Source organism: Trachypithecus francoisi, unplaced genomic scaffold (assembly GCF_009764315.1).
Source record: "Trachypithecus francoisi isolate TF-2019V2 unplaced genomic scaffold, Tfra_2.0 Lachesis_group17, whole genome shotgun sequence".
Lineage (NCBI taxonomy): Eukaryota > Metazoa > Chordata > Mammalia > Primates > Cercopithecidae > Trachypithecus > Trachypithecus francoisi.
The window spans coordinates 79986757-80010617 of record NW_022681462.1 but is presented as its reverse complement, the minus strand read 5'-3'; the positions used below and the strand labels follow the sequence as shown (position 1 = coordinate 80010617).

The 23861-nt window shown below is 40.3% G+C and overlaps 1 protein-coding gene across 6 annotated transcripts in view; it reads left to right on the top strand.

The window, feature by feature from the left end:
* The window catches only part of BABAM2 (BRISC and BRCA1 A complex member 2), a 460841-nt gene that overhangs the window by 409484 nt on the left and 27496 nt on the right, over positions 1 to 23861 (top strand). For all 6 annotated transcript variants that reach the window (XR_004428422.1, XM_033176181.1, XM_033176177.1 and 3 more), the window contains one exon: positions 9884 to 10037. Coding sequence is in view for 5 of the 6 variants with exons in the window: in XM_033176181.1 (XP_033032072.1) it covers positions 9884 to 10037 (154 nt within the window). In the remaining variant the exon portion in view is untranslated. The remainder of the gene's footprint in view (positions 1 to 9883; positions 10038 to 23861) is intronic.

Below are 23861 nucleotides of genomic sequence, written 5' to 3'. Positions count from 1 at the left end.
TGACACTGCGTGCGTGCCTCTGCCATTGTCTTAGCATGCTGAACTGAAGTTGCTTCTTGACCTTGCCAGGTCTCCTTTTCCAGACCATGAGCTCAAGGGCATGGACACCCTCATTCTTCCTGGCACTCTACCCACTGTGGGTTGTTTTTGGTTTGTTTTTTTTTTTCTGAAGACTATTCAGTTTTCCTGACCCTCAGGTTTTTTTAATAAATGTCCCCATTTTTAAAGTAGTATTTATCTGTTTATACACACGCACACACACACACACACGATGATGTAAAACATATCCACACACTTTAAAGATTCATAAACACTACTCAACTTAAGAAATAGAATAGTGCCAGTCTCATAGACATCCTATGGGTGTCTCTCCCAGAAGGAACCACTACCCTGAACTTTATGTTAACTGCCCCCTTGATTTTCTCAATAGCTTTACCATTTAGTATATGGCCATACAAATATATCATTTATTTTTTCTATTTTTAAACTTGATATAAATGGAATCATACTGATTTCTGCTTCTGTGAATATTAATGTCTTGCTTTTTTAAACTTTTAAAATTATAAATATGTAAAGCATACACATGTGTATAAAGACTGAAAACAAATACCCATGTACCCACCTTAATCAAATCTTCATAATTTGCTGTAATCGCTTGTGAATTTTTTTAAAAAGAAATAGCACACTGTCAGGCCGGGCGCAGTGGCTCATGCCTGGAATCCCAACACTTTGGGAGGTCAAGGCAGGCAGATCACTTGAGGTCAGGAGTTCAAGACCAGCCTGGCCAACATGGTGAAACCCCATCTCTACAAAAAAATACAAAAATTAGCTAGGCGTGCTGGCACACACCTGTAGTCCCAACTACTCAGGAGGCTGAGGCAGGAGAATGGTTTGAACCTGGAAGGTGGAGGTTGCAGTGAGCTGAGATCACGCTACTGTACTCTAGCCTGTGTGACAGAGAGACTCTGTCTCAAAAAAGAAAACAAGAAAGGAATGGAAAGGAAGGGAAAGGAGAGGAAAGGAAAATAGCACACTGTCAGTTCAGCTGAAGCCTCCTGAGTGCCCCTCCAAAATGCATCCCCATCTTTCACTCACTCCCTTTTCCCCACCCACAGAGGTAACCACTACCCTTAATTTGGTGTATATCTTTCCCATGCATGTCTTTATACTTTAATTACATAGACATTCCTAAATACTATGTAATGTGTGCACATTTTTGATCCTTGTAAGTATATACTGAACAGTGTTCATCTGCAGCTTGCTTTTTTCACTGAACATTTGGTCCTTGAGATTCATCTAGGTTGACACACATAGCCCTAGCTCACTCATTTAAACTGCTGTAAGGTATTCCTGTGAAAGAATATGCACAATGTATTTATCCAGTCTCTTGTTGATGGACATTTAAGATGTTTCCAGCTTTTGTTATCACAAGTGGGACGACATCAGGCCTTCTCCTGTGATCTTTTTACACACATGCGGCAGTTTCTTAAGAGTGGAATTGCTGTGTCATGGAGTTCGTACACCTTCACTGTTACTGTACAAGGGTTTTAACAATTGATATCATCACCATCAGGAAGTGGGAATTCCCTGTGTTCCACAGCTTTGACAACACTTGGGTATTTTCCAGTTTTAAAATGTTTGTCAATCAAATGGGCATGAAGTGGAAGTTCATTGAGGCTTTAATTTGCAAGTGTTTTATATGAGCCTTTACTGAGTGTTTCTCGGGTGTCATGCGTTGTACTAAGTGCTAGAAATACTAAAATAACTAATTCACAGCCCCTACGCTTAAGGACTTCAGCGTTCTCTGCAGTGATTCCCACCTGGGGAAGTGAATTAAAATCACTTGAGGTGCATTTTCAGAAATGAGGTTTAGGGAATGCGGGCTCTTAGATAGGAGGCATTTGTGAAATGGTAAGCTAAATCTTCCTTAACACTTGAGCCATGGTGTATAACTTTTTAATGTGTTCTCTGTCATCCAAAAAAGGCTAATTTATTTTTAGTACATCATATTTACTGAGACATGAAGTTTAGAAAGATTTTCATCAAAATAGTTAAAATTTAAGAACCTGAAACGTATGCTGTAGTTGTCAGAAATTTCACATATACGAAACAGTGTATAAAGCTAGATGGAAGGAAAAAACCACCTAAAGAAAGGGTGGTAGGGAAAAGAAATGAACACATACTGAGTACCTGTTCAGTTTTTATTTAGTTCTTTCAACAAACACAGTGAGATAGAAATTATTATCCTCATTTTACAGATGAGAAAATCAGGATTCAAAGGGTGAAATATTTTGGCTATGATGTCATCACTAATTAATGGTGTAGCCAAGATTTGAACCCACTTTATCTGACCTCAAGGGCATACCATGCTCTTTCCATATGATTTTTTAGCATATGTAGAAAAATCTAAGAAACTTCAAGCTTCGGTTTAGTAATATTGAAACTTCAAAGATAGGCCGGGCACAGTGGTTCTATAATCTATAATCCCAGCACTTTGGGAGGCCAAGGTGGGTGGATCACCTGAGGTCAGGAGTTCGAGACCAGCCTGGGCAACATTGTGAAACCCAGTCTCTACTTAAAATACAAAAAATTAGCCAGGTGTGGTTGTGGATGCCTGTAATCCTAGCTGCTCGGGAGGCTGAGGCAGGAGAATCACTTGCATCTGGGAGGTGGAGGTTGCAGTGAGCCGAGATCGCACCACTGCACTCCAGCCTGGGCAACAAGAGTGAAACTCTGTCTCCAAAAATAAACAAAAAACAAAAAAAGCAAAGATAATTTGTTTACATGATTATATCACAACCAGCTTAAACCAGTGAAAAGTAGAACACGTTTAACAAAATCTGGTTGATATTTAGTCTTTCTTGTCACTTAAGTGAAAGGTAGTGATAATAAATGGAGATACCTTGAATAGATACTTCTGAATTGGAAAATGTTACTTTTATATTTCTTATAGGTGAGTATTTTGGATATGTAGTGTTAATTTTCCAGTGGTTGGAATCCACATGTCTCAAAGGTTTCGTGTGTAGGTAGTAAGATCAGGGTGGGACAGTAAATACATGGCAGTCTTCCCCCATTGTGGAGATAGCCTGGGAATGAAAAGCGTACAGATTGCTCTCAGGAAGAATCAGCCTCAAATGGAATCCTCATTGGATAGTGACTTTACAGCAATTCAACAAGGGGTTAAAACGTTTCCTAATGAGGCTTCAAGGAACTGGAGCGTCCTGAGAGGACTGGAAATGGGAATATAACCATCACCACCACAAAGCGAATCTATGAGTATCTTCCCTGCCGACCCAGGAACACGAGGGAAAGCACAGAACTATATAGTTTGGAAGGTTTGAAGAAATGAAACAATGGCCAACTTGTGAATAATGATGAAAATATTTGATGATGTCACTCCCAGGGAAGCAATTATGGTTAACCCCTCATTTGTTTGGCATTTTCAAGGATCGAACTGTCCCGCAAAACTGAACTTTCCAGACAACCAAAACTTTCCTATTTATATGCCTTGAATGCTTTCTTAACCATGCTTGGTGGAAATATTTCTGAAATAGATTATACAATTATATGTAGGTAGATTATACAGTTATCTTGCCTTCTTGAACAGAAGCTTCAGAAAATAACGTTTCCTTAGATGCCTTTGACTGCAAATATCAGAAGACCCTATTATAAGAGGTTTAATCATAACGATCGTCTCACATAACAAGAAATCCAGAGCTGGGTAGTTCAGGGATGATGAATCCAGCCACACATTGATGACAAGCTGACTTTGCCTCATGGTCACAAGATGGGCACCTCAACTCCAAGCCTCAAGACCTCACATGATCAGCTCTAAGGCAAGAATGAGAAGGGGGCTTCTCTTTACACATATGTTTAATCAGAGAGGAAAATATTTCTCAAAAGACCTATAGCCCACTTCCCATCAGGGGCTATTGGCAGAACTGAGTCACATTTCCATGTCTTGGTTTATGGAAGGCTGAGAGAGTGACATCCAGCACTGTCAGACTCTGGGGTGAGAGGAAGGCTCTGCCCATAAGAAAGAAGGATGGAGAATGGCTGTTAGGTAGGCAAACAAAACTGTCTGCCACCGCTATCAAGATTGGGGTGAACATCACTTACTATATGGTGATAGCTTAAGGGACAGCTGGGATGTATGGAGCTTTTTGTTGCTACACTGGATGGCCAGACTGGGATTCTTTCAGTTCTCCTAACCCTGCTTGTATTTATTCTGTTCTTCCTCTGTGCTAGACTGCGAATTGTGACTGCTTGCCATTAATGTTCCTTGTCCTCATTTTGCCATAATTAGATACTTTTTTTTTTTTCTGGAGAAATCATATAATCAAACTTGTTGAACTATGCCTGAAATGTTGAGTGTCTGATAGGCTATCCTGGGAGTCAGATGCATGGTATGGCATTTCTTTTGGCTATTCGTTTTTCCTTTGTTGAGGTGTTTGGAGAAGTGAGAAATTTCTAGAAAGTCTTAAGAACTGAGATACCACCTTACTGGAGTCGTGTTCTAGTGAGAAGATGAGCATTTAGGGACACATAAGCGTGTTTGCTTGGGAAGGTAGAACTGCAGCCACTACCTGAACCTCACCAGAGTTCACAGAGAGGCAGCATAGTTTATCGTGCATTCGGCTTCCCCCCAAAGCCGCACGGTTGGCTGTTGTCTGGAGAGCACCACAAGCTCTGAGACTGTAACCCGTGGAACCCATCACTGCAATGACTGCCCAGAGTGAGGCAACTGGTGCAGAGCTTAATTCTGCCTCCCTCCCCCAGGGCTTCAGAGCCCTGTGAATGCATCCTGTGAACTGCCTGGTTTGTGTAGAATTAAGCAGCATTTGGTGTGACTTCTTTCAGCAAGTTGTTGAAGAAAGTAATGCTTCAGAAATAGTTATTGAGACCAAGTGCAGTGGCTCATGCCTGTAATCCCAACACTTTGGTAGACCAAGGAGGGAGAATCACTTGAGGCCAGCAGTTTGAGACCAGCCTGGACAACATGGCAAGACCCTCATCTCTAAAAATAAAAAATTTAAAATTTAAAAATTAAAAAAAAAAAGGAGAAGAAAGAAATGGTGACTAAAATTCTACTAAACAAGTGCAGAGCATCCCCTCTGTGGATGAAAAGCCAGCCAAAATTTAGTCTCTGTATATGGGAAGAAGGAAATAGGAAGCAGTTGTCAAAATAATACCAACACTAAGTAACTGAATCAAATGGGATGATCTAAGCATCAAACCTGACCTAGTAGGTTCTAAGAAAGCAAATGGCTGGCCAGGCATGGTGGTTCACGCCTGTAATCCCAGCACTTTGGGAGGCTGAGGTGGCCAAATCACAAGGTCAGGAGTTCAAGACCAGCCTGACCAACGTGGTGAAACCCCATCTCTACTAAAAATACAAAAAATTAGCTGGGCATGATGGCAGGCGCCTGTAATCCCAGCTACTTGGGAGGCTGAGGCAAGAGAATCACTTGAACCTGGGAGGTGGAGGTTGCAGTGAGCCAAGATCACACCACTGCCCTCCAGCCTGGGCAACAGAGTGACACTCCATCTCAAAAAAAAAAAGAAAGAAAAAAGAAAGAAAGCAAATGGTTAAAGTATTCAATTTTTATATAGCTGAAACTATGAGCCCCAAATCCTTGGAATCTGGGCGGTTCCTTCCGAGCAAGTTAGCTGTTGGAAGTCCTAAAGTAATTATTTTACTATGCATTGGAAAATCATGAGTTAACCTATAGGCAAAAGTGAAGTGACAGAAACATTTGTGGATAAGGAAAGCAAGTTTTAATTTTTTTAATCTTGACTAAGTTGTACCATTCAAGTCATTCTTGTCAGAAAAATGCAAAGTATTTCTCATAAATATTTTAGTTATTAACTCATTCTTATGCATAGAACATTTTAAAGTAAGCCATCGTTTTATTGACCATTGACTGATATAGACAGGATACAACTTAGTTAAGTTGAGCAAGATACTGTATTTTTAAATTTTTATTTTCTCATCTGTGAATTACCGATTTTATCTCTGAGGTACTCTGACCATTACTGCTCCCCTGATAATACATTTACTGTGTGCACTGAGAAAGTATTCAAATTTTAATATTGGCTTCAATTACACTTTGTTAGACAAATCTCCATGGAGAAATAATCATGTAATCAATGCTTTTTGGGGATTGTGGTGCATATCAACATTACCTTGCTGCTGTTTTTTAAAAATCAGAACAACTCACTTGGCCAGGTAGACAAATTTCCTTCACATTTTGAATTATTTCTGATGCCAACTGGGCATTTAGGGGGTCAAAGAAGATGGTTCCGAAATAGGTGGGAAAAAATCATTTTTAGCATATTAAAATATTAATATCAGCAGCTCATTTTCTACAAAACAAAATAATAAGAATGAAAATAGAAGGCATTCCAAAACCCCCCCAAAAAAAGCCAGTAGCTTGAAAATCACATAGCCTGTGGTATTATCTGCATTGCTTTGGATACTGAGTGATGACTGTATTTGCTTTAAATTTATAAATTATTGCCATTGAGTTCTACTGTTTAAAGTTATTGCTTTCTTGTAGAGAAGCTCTCATGGTACCTTTCTGCCAGTAATGATTGCTTTGGAGGTTAATCTCAATCTAATTTTATATTTGCAAAAGTGTACATAGTATAAAACAACTGAAGTCAAAGTATATGTGAATAGGCTTTTTTTTTTTTTTTTTTTTTTTTTTTGAGACAGAATTTTTCTCTTCTGCCCAAGCTGGAGTCTAGTGGTGCTATCTTGGCTCACTGCAACCTCTCCCTTCTGAGTTGAAGAGATTCTCTTGTCTCAGCCTCCTGAGTAACTGGGATTACAGGTACGCACCACCATGCCCAGCTAATTTTTTGTATTTTTAGTATAGACAGGGTTTCACCATGTTGGCCGGGCTGGTCTTGAACTCCTGACCTCAGGTGATCTGCCCACCTCAGCCTCCCAAAGTGCTGGGATTACAGGAGTAAGCCACCGCGCCCGGCTGTGAATAGGCCATTTTTAAAAATTAATCAGAAGAGGCACGGTGGTTCACACCTGTAATCCCAGCACTTTGGGAGGCCAAAGTGGGTGGATCATCTGAGGTCAGGAGTTCGAGACCAGCCTGACCAACATGGTGAAATTTGATCTCTACTAACAATATAAAAAATTAGCCGGACGTGGTGGCAGGTGCCTGTAATCCCAGCTACTTGGGAGACTGAGGCACGAGAATTGCCTGAACCCAGGAGGCGGAGGTTGCAGTGAGCTGAGATGGCACCATTGCACTCCATCCAGCCTGGGCAACAGAGCGAGAGACTGTCTCAAAAATAAATAAATAAATAAATAAATATTAATCAGAAGAAATGGAAGTAGTAATGAGAAAAGATACAAAGTTAATTTTAGAAAGCAGTATTTGTGCAGAGTGACTGAAAATGTTACAGATCATGCTTTGCAATATGCAGGGACTCAAAAGCAATTTCTGAATTGAATTATTTATTTGAATCAGTCTTTTGTATTGTTCCTATATATTATGAAATCTCTGCTTTGGCACCAACAGACATGTATTCAGAGCGCACTATTGTGGTGCTTGAAAAATGTGACTAAAGAGTGTACATTCAAAATCATGCCCTTTTCTCTGGTTGTCGTGTGATTCATCTGTAGAAACCCCCTGCAGCACTGAGTCAGACATCATCAGAGTCAAGTGCACTAAGAGGTCTAAGAGGCCCTCCCAACTGGATGTTTTTTTGATTCTTGGGAGTTTTTTGGCTTCTGCTTAAAAGTCTGCTGTGGACCTAAGTTTTCCTTCAAGAAATCATACTGAGTGCTGAGAGTACCTAGTCCAAGTTGAATGTCACCCCAGACTAGAATAGTGATAGATGTATAATTATCTAGTATGTTTATTTATTTATTTATTTATTTATTTATTTATTTTTAAGACGGAGTCTCACTCTGTCACCCAGGCTGGAGTGCAGTGGTGTGATCTCAGCTCATGGCAACATCCGCCTCCTGGATTCAAGTGATCCTCCTGCCTCAGCCTCCCAAGTAGCTGGGAGTATAGGTGCCTGCCAACACATCCGGCTACTTTTTGTATTTTTAGTAGAGATGGGGTTTCACCCTATTGGCCAGGCCGGTCTTGAACTCCTGACCTCAAGTAATCCACCCACCTCCGCCTCCCAAAGTGCTGAGATGATAGGCGTGAGCCACTGTGCCCGGCCTAATTATCTGGTATGTATTTTTAAATATATCTTCCTCATGTAGCTAAAAAGATGAACCTTATACATCCTTCACAATGACAACTTTAGCTTCCTAAATTGTGACATAGTGAATGAGTTGTAAGCAGGTTAGGCCAGTGTCCTTTGGAGCAGGAGAAGGCAGTGTGGGGCATAGTAGGAGCCCAGTGTTTGAATCATGGGACTAGATTTTAGTCTTGCCCCTGCCTGGCTGTGACATGAGCAAGTTAATAAACCTCTTAGAGTCTCAGGTTTGCTCACCTGTTAAATGCAAATGTTGAAGATAATATCTCTGTCATGGAGTTCTGAGTTACAAATTAGATAAAGTGTATAAAGAAGGTACCCTATAAATCTAGAAAATTCTATACTTGTTTTTCTTATTATTCTTATGCTGTTCCTATTCTTTGTCCTAGAAGTGGATAACATTCACACACATGTACACTATATACCTTTAAGAATGTGTTATTGGGCCGGGCGCGGTGGCTCAAGCCTGTAATCCCAGCACTTTGGGAGGCCGAGACGGGCGGATCACGAGGTCAGGAGATCGAGACCATCCTGGCTAACACTGTGAAACCCCGTCTCTACTAAAAAAATACAAAAAATTAGCCGGGCGAGATGGCGGGCGCCTGCAGTCCCAGCTACTCGGGAGGCTGAGGCGAGAGAATGGCGTAAACCCGGGAGGCGGAGCTTGCAGTGAGCTGAGATCCGGCCACTGCACTCCAGCCTGGGCGACAGAGCGAGACTCCGTCTCAAAAAAAAAAAAAAAAAAAAAAAAAAAAAGAATGTATTATTGAAACAGTCTGTGTTTTTAATGATGATTTGCCTCAACTAATAACAAGTCAGTTTACTTTTAAAATTGAGTTAACCCCAAAATGAAAAGATAAAGCATATAACACATGTTAACAGCAAGGATTGAAATTAGCCTGTACTATCACAGCAGACATGTTTAGTGCTCAGAGTAGTCCCTTATACGTTCCATTAAGGAATTCCCACTGATTTGGGAGATATAAATATGTGTGGGAATGCATATGGAAAACATTGAAACTGCTGAGTATCAAAATTCACTGCTTGATTGGAAGTAGACTGATAACTTCATTTTTCCTGGTAGTCTGGTTGCCATATCCTATCAAGTAGAAAGATTATCACCTGCACTCTTTACCCCTTCTCCAAATGCATTCTTGAAAAACAGCCTCTGTCCCGCTTCCTCCATCAAATTATAGATGTGGAAGACATTGCCCAACCCTTGAAGAGTTTATACTATAATAGACACTTAAAACAGATAGAAAGAGAACTCTGCAATGGAGTATTGATCCAGGGAAGTGCTAGACAGGAATGTCAGATGGTTGCAGGCGACCAGGCATCCTTCCCTAAGCTTCTGTGACCATTTCAAAGCATTTTTACAGCACCTACATGTCATGCCTTCTATTGGTGACATTTTCACCCGTGTGTGATCTATCTCTCTATATTATAAACTCCTCAAAGATAGAGAAGTCACCTTGTACTTATTTCTTGGTCCCTTTCTATACACCACACCTTTCATCCAAGCCTCAAACAGTATTAGTGGTTCAAATAGAGTTTTGTACCTAACATTCGGATTTAGTAAAAAAAAAAAATCATAAGATGTGTTTATGCTCTAACTTTCTTTTTCTTTCTTCTGTCTTCACAGTTGACCTGCCTCTGTTTTTCCCTCGAGACCAGCCAACTCTCACATTTCAGTCCGTCTATCACTTTACCAACAGCGGACAGCTTTACTCCCAGGCCCAAAAAAATTATCCGTACAGCCCCAGATGGGATGGAAATGAAATGGCCAAAAGAGCAAAGTAAGTGAATCTGTCGTTATTTCCTACAGATAAGAGCATTTTGTTCATCTAGTCCAGGGGTTGGCAAGCCACCGCCTGCAGGCTAGATCCTGCCTTGTGCATATTTTTGTAAATAAAGCTTTATAGAAACACAGCAACACCCATTTCTTTACTTATTATCTATGGCTGTTTTAATGCTACAATGGCAGAGTGAGTAGTTGCAACAGAGATTGGATGGCCTAGAAAACCAAAAAGATTTACTGTTTGGCCCTTCCTAGCTTCATCAGGAAGAAGCTTATCTACATCTGAAAGTGGTTCCTTTTTCTGCTGTTTCTGTTGGTCTCTAAAATTAGCCATGACAGCTTTTTTTTTTTTTTTTTTCATGGAAGGTAGCATTTATCAGAAAACGACCTCTCTATTTAGACTGGAGGATAAATACTAAACAGGAATTCGAGTTGTGGGTAAATGGCATCAATGATGAAAATGTTCGCAGCTACTTTTTTAAAAAATGGAAAATTTCAGATGGCAGTAAACAAACAGAATTTTTGCTTAGTAGTCAACACCTGGAGCCAGTAGCTACTCTTTGGTATGGAAATGAATGTCCCTGAATTCTATACCTCGTTGTGTCTCTGCAGTGTATACCACAGCCGTTGCCCAGAGTAGGACCTGTGTATTTCTTGGTCAAATAAACAGCTACACAAATAGCTTAGGGCTATTAGAATAGCTATGGAAGTAGGATTTCATAAAGTTTGGAGCTTAGAGATACAACGATTGCTCATGAACCTCTCAGTGTGGAAGGCCTCACTTCAGTCGTACAGAATAGGTAAATACAGAAATATGCTGATTGTTTTTTATATTTAAGACTTTGGTGTCTGGAACATCAGTCTTCATAAACCATGGCCTCCTAGACTGAAGAAGCAGTGGATCAAAATCACAGTTTCCAAAAATAAAGCATAGAGTGGCATGTGGTTATAACTTTATCGCTTGGAACAGTCATATGCTTCACACCTGTGATCCCAGCTGAAGGATGATCAGATCCAAAGTATCACACAAATATAGACTGTCTATTAAGCATCCTCTTCATTTGCTCATCCAGTATTTATTAAGCATCTACCATGTTACAAGCATTGTGCTCCATGCTAGGAATATAATGATAAACAAATTAGAAATTGTCCCTGTCTTCATGGAATTTGTAGCCCAGCAAGGGAGATAAAGCCTTTATCATACAAACTTCTGACAGTTTCAAAGTACCTACCAACAAAACCTGGACCTCCAGATCTGGAATGCTCTTGGTTAGCCATGACTAATCAAGAACTTAGTAGGACTTCTTGTTCTTGCCTCCCCCTCCCAGAGAGACCCCATTCCCTTCCATGGGGCCTCCTGACCTCACCTATATTTTTCTGTAGTACAAGACCTTCACTTATAGCAGGCTTGAGAACTTTTCATTTTATTATTATTATTATTTTTTGAGACAGAATCTTGCTCTGTTGCCCAGGCTGGAGTACAGCTGAGGAGTCTTGGCTCACTGCAACCTCCACTTCCCAGGTTCAAGCAATTCTCCTGCCTCAGCCTCCTGAGTAGCTGCGACTACAGGCACGTGACACCATACCCGACTCATTTTTGTATTTTTAGTGGAGATGGGGTTTTGCTATGTTGGCCAGGCTGGTCTGGAACTCCTGACCTCAGGTGATCTGCCCGCCTCAGCCTCCCAAAGTGCTAGGATTACAGGTGTGAGCCACCGCGCCCAGCCTGAGACTCTTAAATAATGACAGTGACTTCTTCTAGAAACCCAGACTGCCTCAGATTTATACACAGAATCCAGAGTTGTTATCTGAAACTTCAATTGCCTTCTTCTTTCCCTTTATTTTCTCTTTTTATCTATGGCACCCAAGTCTGCAATCCCATTAAGGACAAAAACAAGCATATGCAAATGTAACAAGTAACAATGATTAAGACTTACATATCTTGAAATACAATGGAAAAAAGGAATTATAAAGTATGTTTTATGCTTGAAGTATTGATATCATTTAATTTTCTGGGCTTTCCCTGTGTATACGTAGGATCTGCCCTTAGAAGATGGGCACTATTTGTGGTATGTGCTGTGGAGTCTGAACCAGATGTGTCTTTGTGGTTTCCATGGCAAAGATATCTTAGTATGTGTGTATGTGTGTGTGTGTGTGCATGTGTTTTTCCTAAGTAGACATTTTAGCAAGTATGAATTGAATCTTTAAGAAGTTGCAGACCACAAGCCCATGATTTCAGTATAGGAATATCGTAAGTGAAGCCTGTTTATCTTAACAGATTGGTTCAGAGTTTCAAGAGACATTTGCTTTATGTTAACACCAGTCTAAAGAAAACATCTGAAGTAATGTTTAAAAAATCTGCTTTCTACTGTAGCGAAGATGGATCCATTTTAAATATAATAAAAGAGAAAGCCAGCAGCTCGTGCTAGCAGGAAGAAATAGTTTAGTTTCCATTCTTCAACTGAACTGAGTAACTTCCCTGGGCTATGTCAGAAAGCCAGATAAACACCATGAAAGCACTGTCCTGCAGTATAGTCTTGAGATTGGTGGAGAAGGTTGAAGACAAAGGGTGGAAAGAGAGGAGGGTCAACTGTAGCATTCCTTCCATACCCTGTTTCTTTGTCCTGTGAAAATACTGTATGTACACAGTGTGTAAAAGGCTATAATTCACTTGGGGAGCTCTGCCCATGACATAAACACTCTCATGGTTTATGAACAGCAGTGGAGCCTTTTGAGTGGAATCAGCTGTTTATTCCCTCCTGTAGAGCAAAATTCTAAACAATGTAACCTCAGAAAGGACACTTCCTGGCACTGACCAGGGCTTTTCCTACCACACCACATGTGCTTCTTTCTTTCTCATGGCTGTCCAGCAGATTCTGTCCCTCACAAGTGAAACACCATTTACCGGGTGAGCACAGGCTTTGGGGTCATGCATGCCCCAGTTGCTATTGTAAAGTCTAATCCTGCAAGCTCTGTGGTCTTGGGCAGAGCTCTTAACCTCTCTGAACCTCATTCCTAAAACAGGACTGTACTCCCTGTTGGATGAACTTGCTATGAAAGGCCAACAAGTTAACACGTGGAAGACCATGGGTTTTAGCTTCTGCTGTGTAACTCAGTGCCTTTGCTCACGCCTTTCCTCCCACCCTCTTTCTGCCCCCTCAAATAGACACATATCCAACCTCCCATGTGGGTTTTCCCATCCTCTCTACTTTGCCGGCAGCTCTCTCCCCTCCTCCCAGTCTCCTTTGACTCTAATCACATACTGCTTTGGAATCTCTTTGGTATTATCTTTTAGTTCTGCACATCTTCATATATGTTTTGTTTCCTTAACCAAACCATGAGTACTTTGAAGGAAATGGCTTTGCATATGTATCTTTTTTAAAAATTGCAGTATAATTCACATACAATGGATTGGACAGGTTTTAAGCATATCTTTTGAAAAGTTTTGACAAAGTTACCTTATAACCTCTTTCCAAATAGTCTCTTCACCCTCAAGGCAACTATTGTTCTGTATCACCATGTCTTATTTTTTCCTTTTAGATACTTCTTTTTTTTTTTTTTTTTTTTATTATACTTTTAAGTTCTAGGGCACATGTGCAAAACGTTTATATCATGTATAACTCCCCAATGCAATCCCTCCCTCCTCCCCCCTCCCCATGATAGGCCCCAGTGTGTGATGTTCCCCTTCCCGAGTCCAAGTGATCTCATTGTTCAGTTCCCACCTATGAGTGAGAACATGTGGTGTTTGGTTTTCTCTTCTTGTGATAGTTTGCTAAGAATGATGGTTTCCAGCTGCATCCATGTCCCTACAAAGGACGCAAACTCATCCTTTTTTATGGCTGCATAGTATTCCATGGTGTGTATGTGCCACATTTTCTTAATCCAGTCTGTCACAGATGGACATTTGGGTTGATTCCAAGTCTTTGCTATTGTGAATAGTGCCGCAATAAACATACGTGTGCATGTGTCTTTGTAGTAGAGTAATTTATAATCCTTTGGGTATATACCCAGTAGTGGGATGGCTGGGTCGTATGGTACATCTAGTTCTAGATCCTTGAGGAATCGCCATACTGTTTTCCATAATGGTTGAACTAGTTTACAATCCCACCAACAGTGTAAAAGTGTTCCTGTTTCTCCACATCCTCTCCAACACCTGTTGTTTCCTGACTTCTTAATGATTGCCATTCTAACTGGTGTGAGATGGTATCTCATTGTGGTTTTGATTTGCATTTCTCTGATGGCGAGTGATGATGAGCATTTTTTCATGTGTCTGTTGGCTGTATGGATGTCTTCTTTTGAGAAATGTCTGTTCATATCCTTTCCCGACTTTTTGATGGGGTTGTTTGTTTTTTTCTTGTATATTGAAATAATACAGATCAATGAAATTTATATTCATTTCATTCAACATAACTGTTTAAGATTTATCTGTTATGGTGGCTGGGCGCGGTAGCTCACGTCTCTAATCCCAGCACTTTGGGGGGACTGAAGCGGACAGATCGCCTGAGATAGGAAGTTTGAGAACAATCTGGCCAACATGGCAAAACCCCATCTCTACTAAAAATACAAAAATTAGCTGGGCATAGTGGCACACACCTGTAATCCCAGCTACTCCGGAGGCTGAAGCAGGAGAATCTGTGGAACCCAGGAGGCAGAGGTTGCAGTGAGCCGAGATCGCACCACTGCACTCCAACCTGGGTGACAGAGTGAGACTCTGTCTCAAAAAAAAAAAAAAAAAATATATATATATATATTATATATATATATATATTTATTTATTATTTATTTATTTATTTATCTGTTACGGCATTTCTTTTTTACTGCTGAGTAATAGTCCATTATATGAATATAGCCTAATGTATTCATCCATTCACCCATGTGTAGATATTTGTGTTGTTTCCAAGTTGGGGATTTTATTAATAGAGCTGCTATGACCAAGCCTTTTTATAGACGTATGTTTTCCTTTCTTCAGGTAAATACCTGGGAGTGGGAGTACATATGTGATTAACTTTATAAGAAGGTGACAAGCTTTTTTAAAGTGGTATCAGTGTACCCTCCCATCAGCAATATGCCAGGGTTCCAGTTGCTTCACATTCTCACCAACACTTCGTATTGTCAGTCAAGTCATATCTCATATTTTTAATTTACATTTCCTGGTGATGAATGATGTTGAGCATCTTGGCATATGCTTATTGGTTTATCTTCTTTCATGAAATATCTGTTCAAATCTTGCCTATTTTTAATTTGGTTGTTAGTCATTTTATTAATGAGTTGTATATACGAGTTTCTTTATATATTTGTCAGATATATTTATTATGAGTATCATCTCTCAATCTGTGACTTGCCATTTCATTTTATTTTTCCTTTTTTTAAGAGAGACAAGGTTTCACTATGTCGCCCAGGCTGGTCTTGAACCCTGGGCTCAAGTGATCCTTGATCCTCCTGCCATGGCCTCCCAAAGTCTTGGGATTACAGGCGTGAGCCACTATTCCTGGCCCATTTCATTTTCTTAAGAGTGTCTTTTGATGAGATGAAGAAATCTTCATCTTTTTAATGAAATCTGTTTTTTTTTTTTTTGTTAATGCTCTTTGTGTACTCAAAATTATTAGCCTACTAGAAGATCATGAAGAAATTCTCCTGTGTTGTCTTCTGGAAGCTTTTGTTTTGGCACATAGGCCTGTGATCCATCTCAGATTAGTTTTTGTATGTGATATGAGGTAGATGCCAAGGTTAATTTTTTGTTCATATGTATCCAGATATTACAACACCATTTGTTGAAAATACTTTTATTTCCCTATTGAATTACCTTTACATCTTTGTCAAAAGGCAACTGACCACATCTGAGTGGATCTATTTCTGGATACTCTATTCTGTTCCATTGATAGGTTTGTATACCAATATTTCTTGAAATCAGGAAAGGTATCCAAGCTTGTTCTTTTTAAAGATTGTTTTGGCTTTTCTAGGTCCTTTGCATTTTCATATATCTTTTTTTTTCATAAAGAACAGAATTTATTTATTTTTTATTTTCATATATCTTTTAGAATTAGCTTGCCAATTCTCACCTCTCCCCACCCCACCACCCCCCATAAAAGCCTGCTGATCAACAAGGGAAGAATTGACATTTTTATAATACTGAATCTTTTATAATACGGAATCAATGAACATGGTTTTAGTTTCTCAGAAATTTTTAAAATATTTCGATGTAGAAGTCTTGAAATATTTTTACATGTTTTCCCTTTTTTTGAGACAGAGTCTTGCTCTGTTGCCCAGGCTGGAGTACCGTGGCACAATCTTGGCTCACTGCAAACTCCGCCTCCCAGATTCAAGAGATTCTTGTGCCTCAGCCTCCCGAGTACCCAGGACTACAGACATGTGCCACCACGCCCAGCTAATTTTTGTATTTTTATATTTTATTTTTTTGAGACAGAGTTTTGCTCTTGTCACCCAGGCTGGAGTGCAATGGCACGATCTTGGCCTACCACAACCTCTAACTCCCAGGTTCAAGAAATTGTCCTGCCTCAGCCTCCCTAGTAGCTGGGATTTCAGGCGCCCACCACCACGCCCGTCTAGTTTTTGTATTTTTAGTAGAGATGGGGTTTCACCATGTTGGCCAGGCTGGTTTCAAACTCCTGACTTCAGGTGATCCACCTACCTCAGCCTCCCAAAGTGCTGGGATTACAGGCGTGAGCCATTATGCCCAGCTGATTTTTGTATTTTTAGTACAGACAGGGTTTCGGCATGTTGGCCAGGCTGGTCTCGAAGTCCTGGCCTCAAGCAATCCACCTGCCTCGGCCTCCCGAAGTGCCAGCATTACAGGCATGAGCCACTGCGCTCTACCTGTTTTTGCTTTTATTGTAAATTATATAAAAATATAAATATAAAATACTTATAAATATATAAAAATACAAACATAAAATTAAAAAATATTTTCTAGTTGTTTGTTGCTGGTATATAGGAATACAAATGATTTTTCTATATTGACATGGCGTCCTGTGACATTGCTAAATTCACTTATTACTACTAAAGTCTAATAGTTTTTTTATAGATTTCTTATCATTTCTTTTTTCTTTTTTTGGAGACGGAGTCTCACTCTGTCACCCAGTCTGGAGTGCAGTGGCGTGATCTTGGCCCACTGCAACCTCCGCCTCCCAGGTTCTAGCAATTCTCCTGCCTCAGCCTCCTGAGTGGCTGGGACTACAGGCACACGCTGCCACACCAGGCTAATTTTTTGTATTTTTTTTTTTAGTAGAGACGGAGTTTTACCATGTTGCCCAGGCTGGTGTCAAACTCTGAGCTCTGGCAATCCACTTGCCTTGACCTCCCAAAGTGCTAGGATTACAGGCATGAGCCACCACACCCAGCCTATAATTTCTTACATAAATAGTCACCCCTTATGCTAACAGCTTTACTTCTTTCTTTCCAATCTTTATGTTTTTCTATTTCTTTTTCCACCTACTTGCACTGAATAGGATCTCCAGTACAATTTTTACGTAGTGATAAGAGCAGAATCTAGCTGTATGTTTCTCTATTAAGGTTGATGTTGAGGTTTTACATAGATGTCTTTATCAGATTAAAGAAATTCTTGTGTTACTACTTTGCTAAGAGGTTTTTTTTTTTTATCGTGAATGGGTGTTGAATTCTATAGATTGCTTTTGCTGCATCTTTTGACATTGACATAATCGTGTGCTTTTTCTTTATTCTGTTAGTGTGAATTACATTATTTAGTTTTTGCTTGTTGAACCAACCTTGCATTCCAAAGATAAACCCTTCTCAGTCACGATTTTATCCTTTTTTATATTATTAAATTTGATTTGCTAAAATTTTAAGATTTTTACATCTACATTTATGAATAATATTGGTCTAAAATTTCTTTTCTCATGTTCGTCCTTGTCAGGTCTTTGGTATCAGTACTATGCTGGCTTCATTAAATAAACTGGAAAGTATTCCTTCTTCCCTTGTTTTCTGAAAGAGTTTGTGCAGATTTAGTATTATTTCTTTCCAAATGTTTGGTAGGGTTTCCTTTGTGCGAAAAATACTTAGTGTCTTTACTAAATGCAGGGATATTCAGATTGTTGTATTTCTTCTTGTGTTCATTTTAGCAAGCTAGGTTTTTAAATAAGAAATTGATCCATCATGTCTAAGTTGTCAAAGTGATTGGCAGTACATGGTTTCTAATGTCTTCCTTTTCAAGTTTCTTAGAGTAGAAGCTTAGGTCACTGATTTTAATCCTTTTTATTTTTTTAATGTAAAATTACTCTCTACGGATTGCTTAAGCTGCATTCCACAAAGTTTTGTATGTTGTTTTTCATTATTATTTTATTAGAAATATTTTCTGATTTCCCTTGTGATTTCTTCTTGAACCATGGGTTATTTATAATTGTGCTTCTTGAAGTTCAAGTGTTTAGAAAGATTTTTCTAAATATCTTATTGTTATTGATTTATAATTTAATTTGATTTTGGTCAGAGATCATAACCTGTATGATTTCAAGCCTTTGGAATTTGTTGAGAATTGTTTTGTAGACCAGCATGTGGTCTATCTTGATAAATATTCCATGTAAACCTGAAAAGAATGTGTGTCCTGCAGTTTTGGAGTATAGTGTTCTATATATACATTAACTAAGTTAAATTACTTGTTAGTGTTATTCAAATCTTTTAGCTCTTTACTGGTTTTTTATGTCTATTATATCAGTTATTAAAATGAGGTATTAACATTTTCACCTGTGGGGTTTTGGATTTGTCTGTTTCTCCCCTTAGTTCTGCTAATTTTTGCTTTTTATATCTTAAAGGTTTATTTTTAGATACATATTTAGAATTGTTAGGTCTTCTTAATAAATTGGTCCTTCTATCATTATGAGATGACTCTTTATTTCTGGCATTATTCTTTGACTTGAAATCTGCTTCATTTGATATTAAAATTGTTACACCAGCTTTCTTCTGTGTATTTTTTGCATGGTATATATTTTTTTCATCCTTTCTTTATCCTATCTGTGTCTTTATATTTGAAGAAAACCTTTTGTAGACCTTGGGTTTTTTAATCTAGTCTTAACATGTCTACCTTTTAATTGGTGTATTTCTTTTTTTTTTTTTTTTTTTTTTTTTTTGAGATGGAGTCTCACTCTGTCGCCCAGACTGGAATGCAGTGGCGTGACCTCGGCTCAACACAACCTCCACTCATGGCAACCTCCGCCTCCTGGGTTCAAGCAATTCCCTTGCCTCAGCCTCCTGATTAGCCGGGATTACAGGCTCACGCCACTATCACCTGGCTAATTTTTGTATTTTTAGTAGAGACGGGGTTTCACCATGTTGGCCAGGCTGGTCTCGAACTCCTAACCTCGTGATCCACCTGCCTCGACCACCCAAAGTACTGGGATTAGATGCATGAATGAGCCACTGTGCCCGGCCTTTTTTTTTTTTTTTTTTGAGACAGAGTCTTATTCTGTCACCCAGGCCAGAGTGCAGTGTTTTGATCTTGGCTCACTGCAACCTCCGCCTCCCGGGTTCAAGTGATTCTGCTGCCTCAGCCTCCCGAGTAGCTGGGACTATAGGCACACACCACCACACCTGGCTATTTTTTGTATTTTTAGTAGAGACGGGGTTTTGCCATATTGGCCAGGCTGGTCTCAAACTCCTGACCTCAAGTGATCCACCAACCTTGGCCTCCCAAAATGCTGGGCTTACAGGCATGAGCCACCGCACCTGGCCTTAACTGGAGTATTTCGTTTATTTATACATGTAATATAAATAATAAGCTTACTGGGTTTAAGCCCTACAGTCTTGCTATTCGTATTTTCGGTTTGGGGGGTTTTTTATTCCACTGTTCTTTTCTTCCTGTATTCTTTCAGTATATTCAAGTATTTTTTAGTTTACCATTTTCTCTTCTGTTGGTGTGTTAGCTATATTTCCTTGTGTATTTTAGTCATTTATACACTAAAAATACACCCTTAACTTATCACAGCCTACCATGAATTAATATTATAATGCTTCCTGTATAAACAGTGTAGTCATCTGTATACCTTCTATTTACCTTTGTGCTATCATATTCACACACTTTCAGTCTTCGTATTTTATGAATTCCACAATACGTTGTTATTACCTTGGCTTTTAATAGTCAACTACCTTTTAAAGAATTCAAGAAAAAAAATTACATTCCATCTTATTCTGTAGTTTTTCAATAAATGTAATAAAGAATCATTTCCTCTCCAAAAAAAAAACTATTTAAAATGACTTCCAAACAAGCCATCAAAGTGATTATATCCAACTTATAGGCAGAGGATATTGAAATTGGCAGTCATCAAGAAAAGAAAATGATACCTACATGACATCCAGGTGCCTCTATCTGCCCTGTGGACTTCTTTCACAGTGGCCCTCACACACTTTTATGGGATCATCAACTGCAGCCCTTCAAGGGTTGTAATGCAGAAATTCTTAGTACGCCTCATACAGATTACAAAAACTGAGGCTCAGAGTGATTAATTGACTTGCCCAAGGGCACACAGCTGGCTTCTAGAGGAATGAGGGTTCAACATAGGTCCTCATTTTCACATGATGGCACCAAAAGTGAAAAAAGAAGTTCTTGCCCTCCCAAAGCTGAATCCAAAGCAAACGCTTTGAAGGCCAGGAAGGCAGTGCTTAAAGATGTCCACAGCCACAAAAAGAAGATCTGATCCACACATGACCCACCTTCCGGTGGCCCAAGACAGTGTGGCTCTGGAGGCAGCTGAAATATCCTTGGAAAAGCACTCCCAGGAGAAGCAAGCTTGAGCAGTAATTCATCATCAGGTTCCCCAAGCACTGAGTCAGCCGTGAAGAAGATAGAAGACAACAACACAACTTGGGTCCATTGTGGATGTCAAAACCCACAAGCACCAGATCAAACAGGCTGTGAAGAAGCTCAGTGACACTGATGTGGCCAAAGCCAACACCCTGATCAGGCCTGATGGAGAGAACAAGGCATATTGGGATCATCTAAACTGAACCCAGCTAGTTAATTCTAAATATATACCTTTTCACCATTTAAAACCAAAACAAAAACATAGGTCCTCTGACCCTTCTGCACATCCACACCCAGGCAGACAGAAACAGTTCCATACTCTTTTTACCATGTGTCTGAGGCTCTCTCCTCATACAGAGAGGAAATGCATGAGGCAATGAAGAGCACTGACCATAAAGTCAAGACATAGCTGGGTTTAAACCTGTCTCTGCCACTCACAGGCTCTGTGACTTTGGGCAAATTCCTAATTTCCCTGAGTCTTTGTTTCCTTGTCTATCAAATGGTGAAGCCTACTTCAGAGGGTTATGATGGGTATCACCTGGGGTGTATGGTTTTCTGTGTTGCTAATTTTAAAATTATCATAAATTAACTCTTTTAAAACACCCCTAATTATTAATCTCACAGTTTCTGTGGGTTAGGAGTCCCGCACAAGATGCCTGGGTTCTCGGTTCAGGGTTTTAGGCAACTAAAATCAAGGCTTTGTCTGGGGCTGCGATCTCACCCCTGAAGCTTACGCTTCTCCTTCAGGCTCTTTCAGTATGTTGGCAGAGTTCAGTTCCTTGTGGTTGTAGGACTGAGGCCCCTGTTACCTTGCCACCGTCAACTGGAGACCACCCTCAGCAACTAGAGGCTGCGTGCGTCCTCTGCCGTGTGGTCTCCTCCATTTTCAAGCCAGTAGTGGTGCATCAGATCCCTCTTATATTCTGAATATCTGCCTTCATGTCTCTTCTGCTAGTCACAGATTTAAGGGCTACCCATCTTAAAGTCATCTGTGCCATATAACAAAACCTGTTTACCAGAATGAAATCCATCATATTCACAATCCTGGGGATTACACAGAGGATGGAGAATCTTGGGGGTCATGTTAGAATTCTGCCTACTACATGGGATAATGTCAGTGAATTGTCCAGCATAAGGTCTAGTATATGGTAAGAATTTGATCATTTTTAGCTATCAGCAGCAACATCCCTAGAGAAAACCGGAGATTTTTAAATTAAAAACAGAGTCAATATTGATACCATCATATGTACCTCAGTAAACAGTCCCTTAACCTTGGTGACTTGGCTAGCTCCCAAAGTTTAAGGCCACCCCATTAATGGACTGTCATCCCCTGTGGTTGTGTCTTCTTGGTACCAGCACAACCAGCTGAAAAGTGCAAAAATTCCAATTCCATCGTTGCTTAGTCTACGTAAAACCAAACATTACTTTAAAAAAATTAAAAAAGGCTCACACCTGTAATCCCAACACTTTGGGAGGCTGAGGTGGGCAGATCAGGAGGTCAGGAGATTGAGACCATCCTGGCTAACACAGTGAAACTCCATCTCTACTAAAAATACAAAAAAATTAGCCAGGCGTGGTGCGGGCGCCTGTAGTCCCAGCTACTCTGGACTGGGTTCCCGCATGAGCAAGCTCACCAGTCCCTCCTGGGCCTTTTCCTCATGGGGTTTAGAACTAGAGCTGTGAAGAGAAAAGCAAATCATCTAAATAACATGGAATTATTGGATCCTTGAACTCTCAAAGAGAATCCCTTTGAAAAGTATCTTAAAGGGGTTTGGTTTGTTTTTCCTTACAGAAGAGAGAGCAACAGAGATGGGGAGGAATCGAGCTCTGCCTGACATCCAGGCATCCTCTCCAAATTGCGTAGGTCAGTGAGAACGTGTTATTTATTAGAACCTGACATCTGTTGCAGTGAAATGATAAGCTCCATTAAAAAGCCTGGCCATCAATTACTGCTAATACGGCCCTCATCCCAGAGGAAGCTACTCACCATCCTCTCAGCCTGTGCAGACCAGGCTGCACCAGGCACGGAGTGTTTACAGCCCAGCTGAGCCTCCTGGCTCCCCTGGGGGAGGGGCAGCAGGTAAATCCCTTCTGCAGGTCCCCTCAGGCCATCTCTTCCTAGGCCCTCCATCTGTATTCCTTTGGTTCCCCTGGAAGCTTCTCTGAGAGCTGTTTTAAAGACTGCACCCCCTGTTCATCCTACTTTCTCAGTGGAAAACAGTTAGGGCTTTTGTTCTGGCTTCAGTCACACGAGCCAGAAGAAGCTACGCTGAACTCCGCTTATCAGGATAGTCACACAGAAAGAGTAAGTGGGCTGGGCGTGGTCACTCACGCCTGTAATCCCAGTACTTTGGGAGGCCGAGGCAGGTGGATCACCTTAGGTCAGGAATTCAAGACCAGCCTGGGCTACATGGTGAAACCCCGTCTCTACTAAAAATACAAAAATTAGCCAGGCATGATGGTGGACGCCTGTAATCCCAGCTACTCAGGAGACTGAGGCAGGAGAATCACTTGAACCACGGAGGCAGAGCTTGCAGTGAACCAAGATCATGCCACTGCACTTCTGCCAGGGTGACAGAGCAAGACCCTGTCTCAAAAATTAAAAATTAAAAAAAAAAAAAAAAGAGCAACTGGAAGGTCAGCACATCTTTGTCAGGAAAATTAACTTAGTTGTGCCCGTTCAGGAACAATTGAGTGTTCAGGCTTGGGTTCCAATTACCCCGCCAGCCACTGGGGAAGTGTTTAGGATCACCAAGGACAGCGACTTCCTTGCTTGTGAGTTAGGGTCACGTATTCTCTTTCCTGGAAAAATAGACAGATGCCCTATAGAGTCAGAAAGGAAAGGGTAGAGGAGCTGGTTTGGGATATTTCTAATAAATCATAGTAGGAACATACGCTATTAATGGAATCAGAGTTCCTTTTGAACAGTTGCGGGAAGAAACATACAGTAAGTCAGAAAAAAAGCAAAGGATAATGGCCTGGGAGTCAAGTGACCTGAGTCTCATCTAGGGACCATTATTAATTTCCTGTGCAATCATGGGAAAGACACGTCAC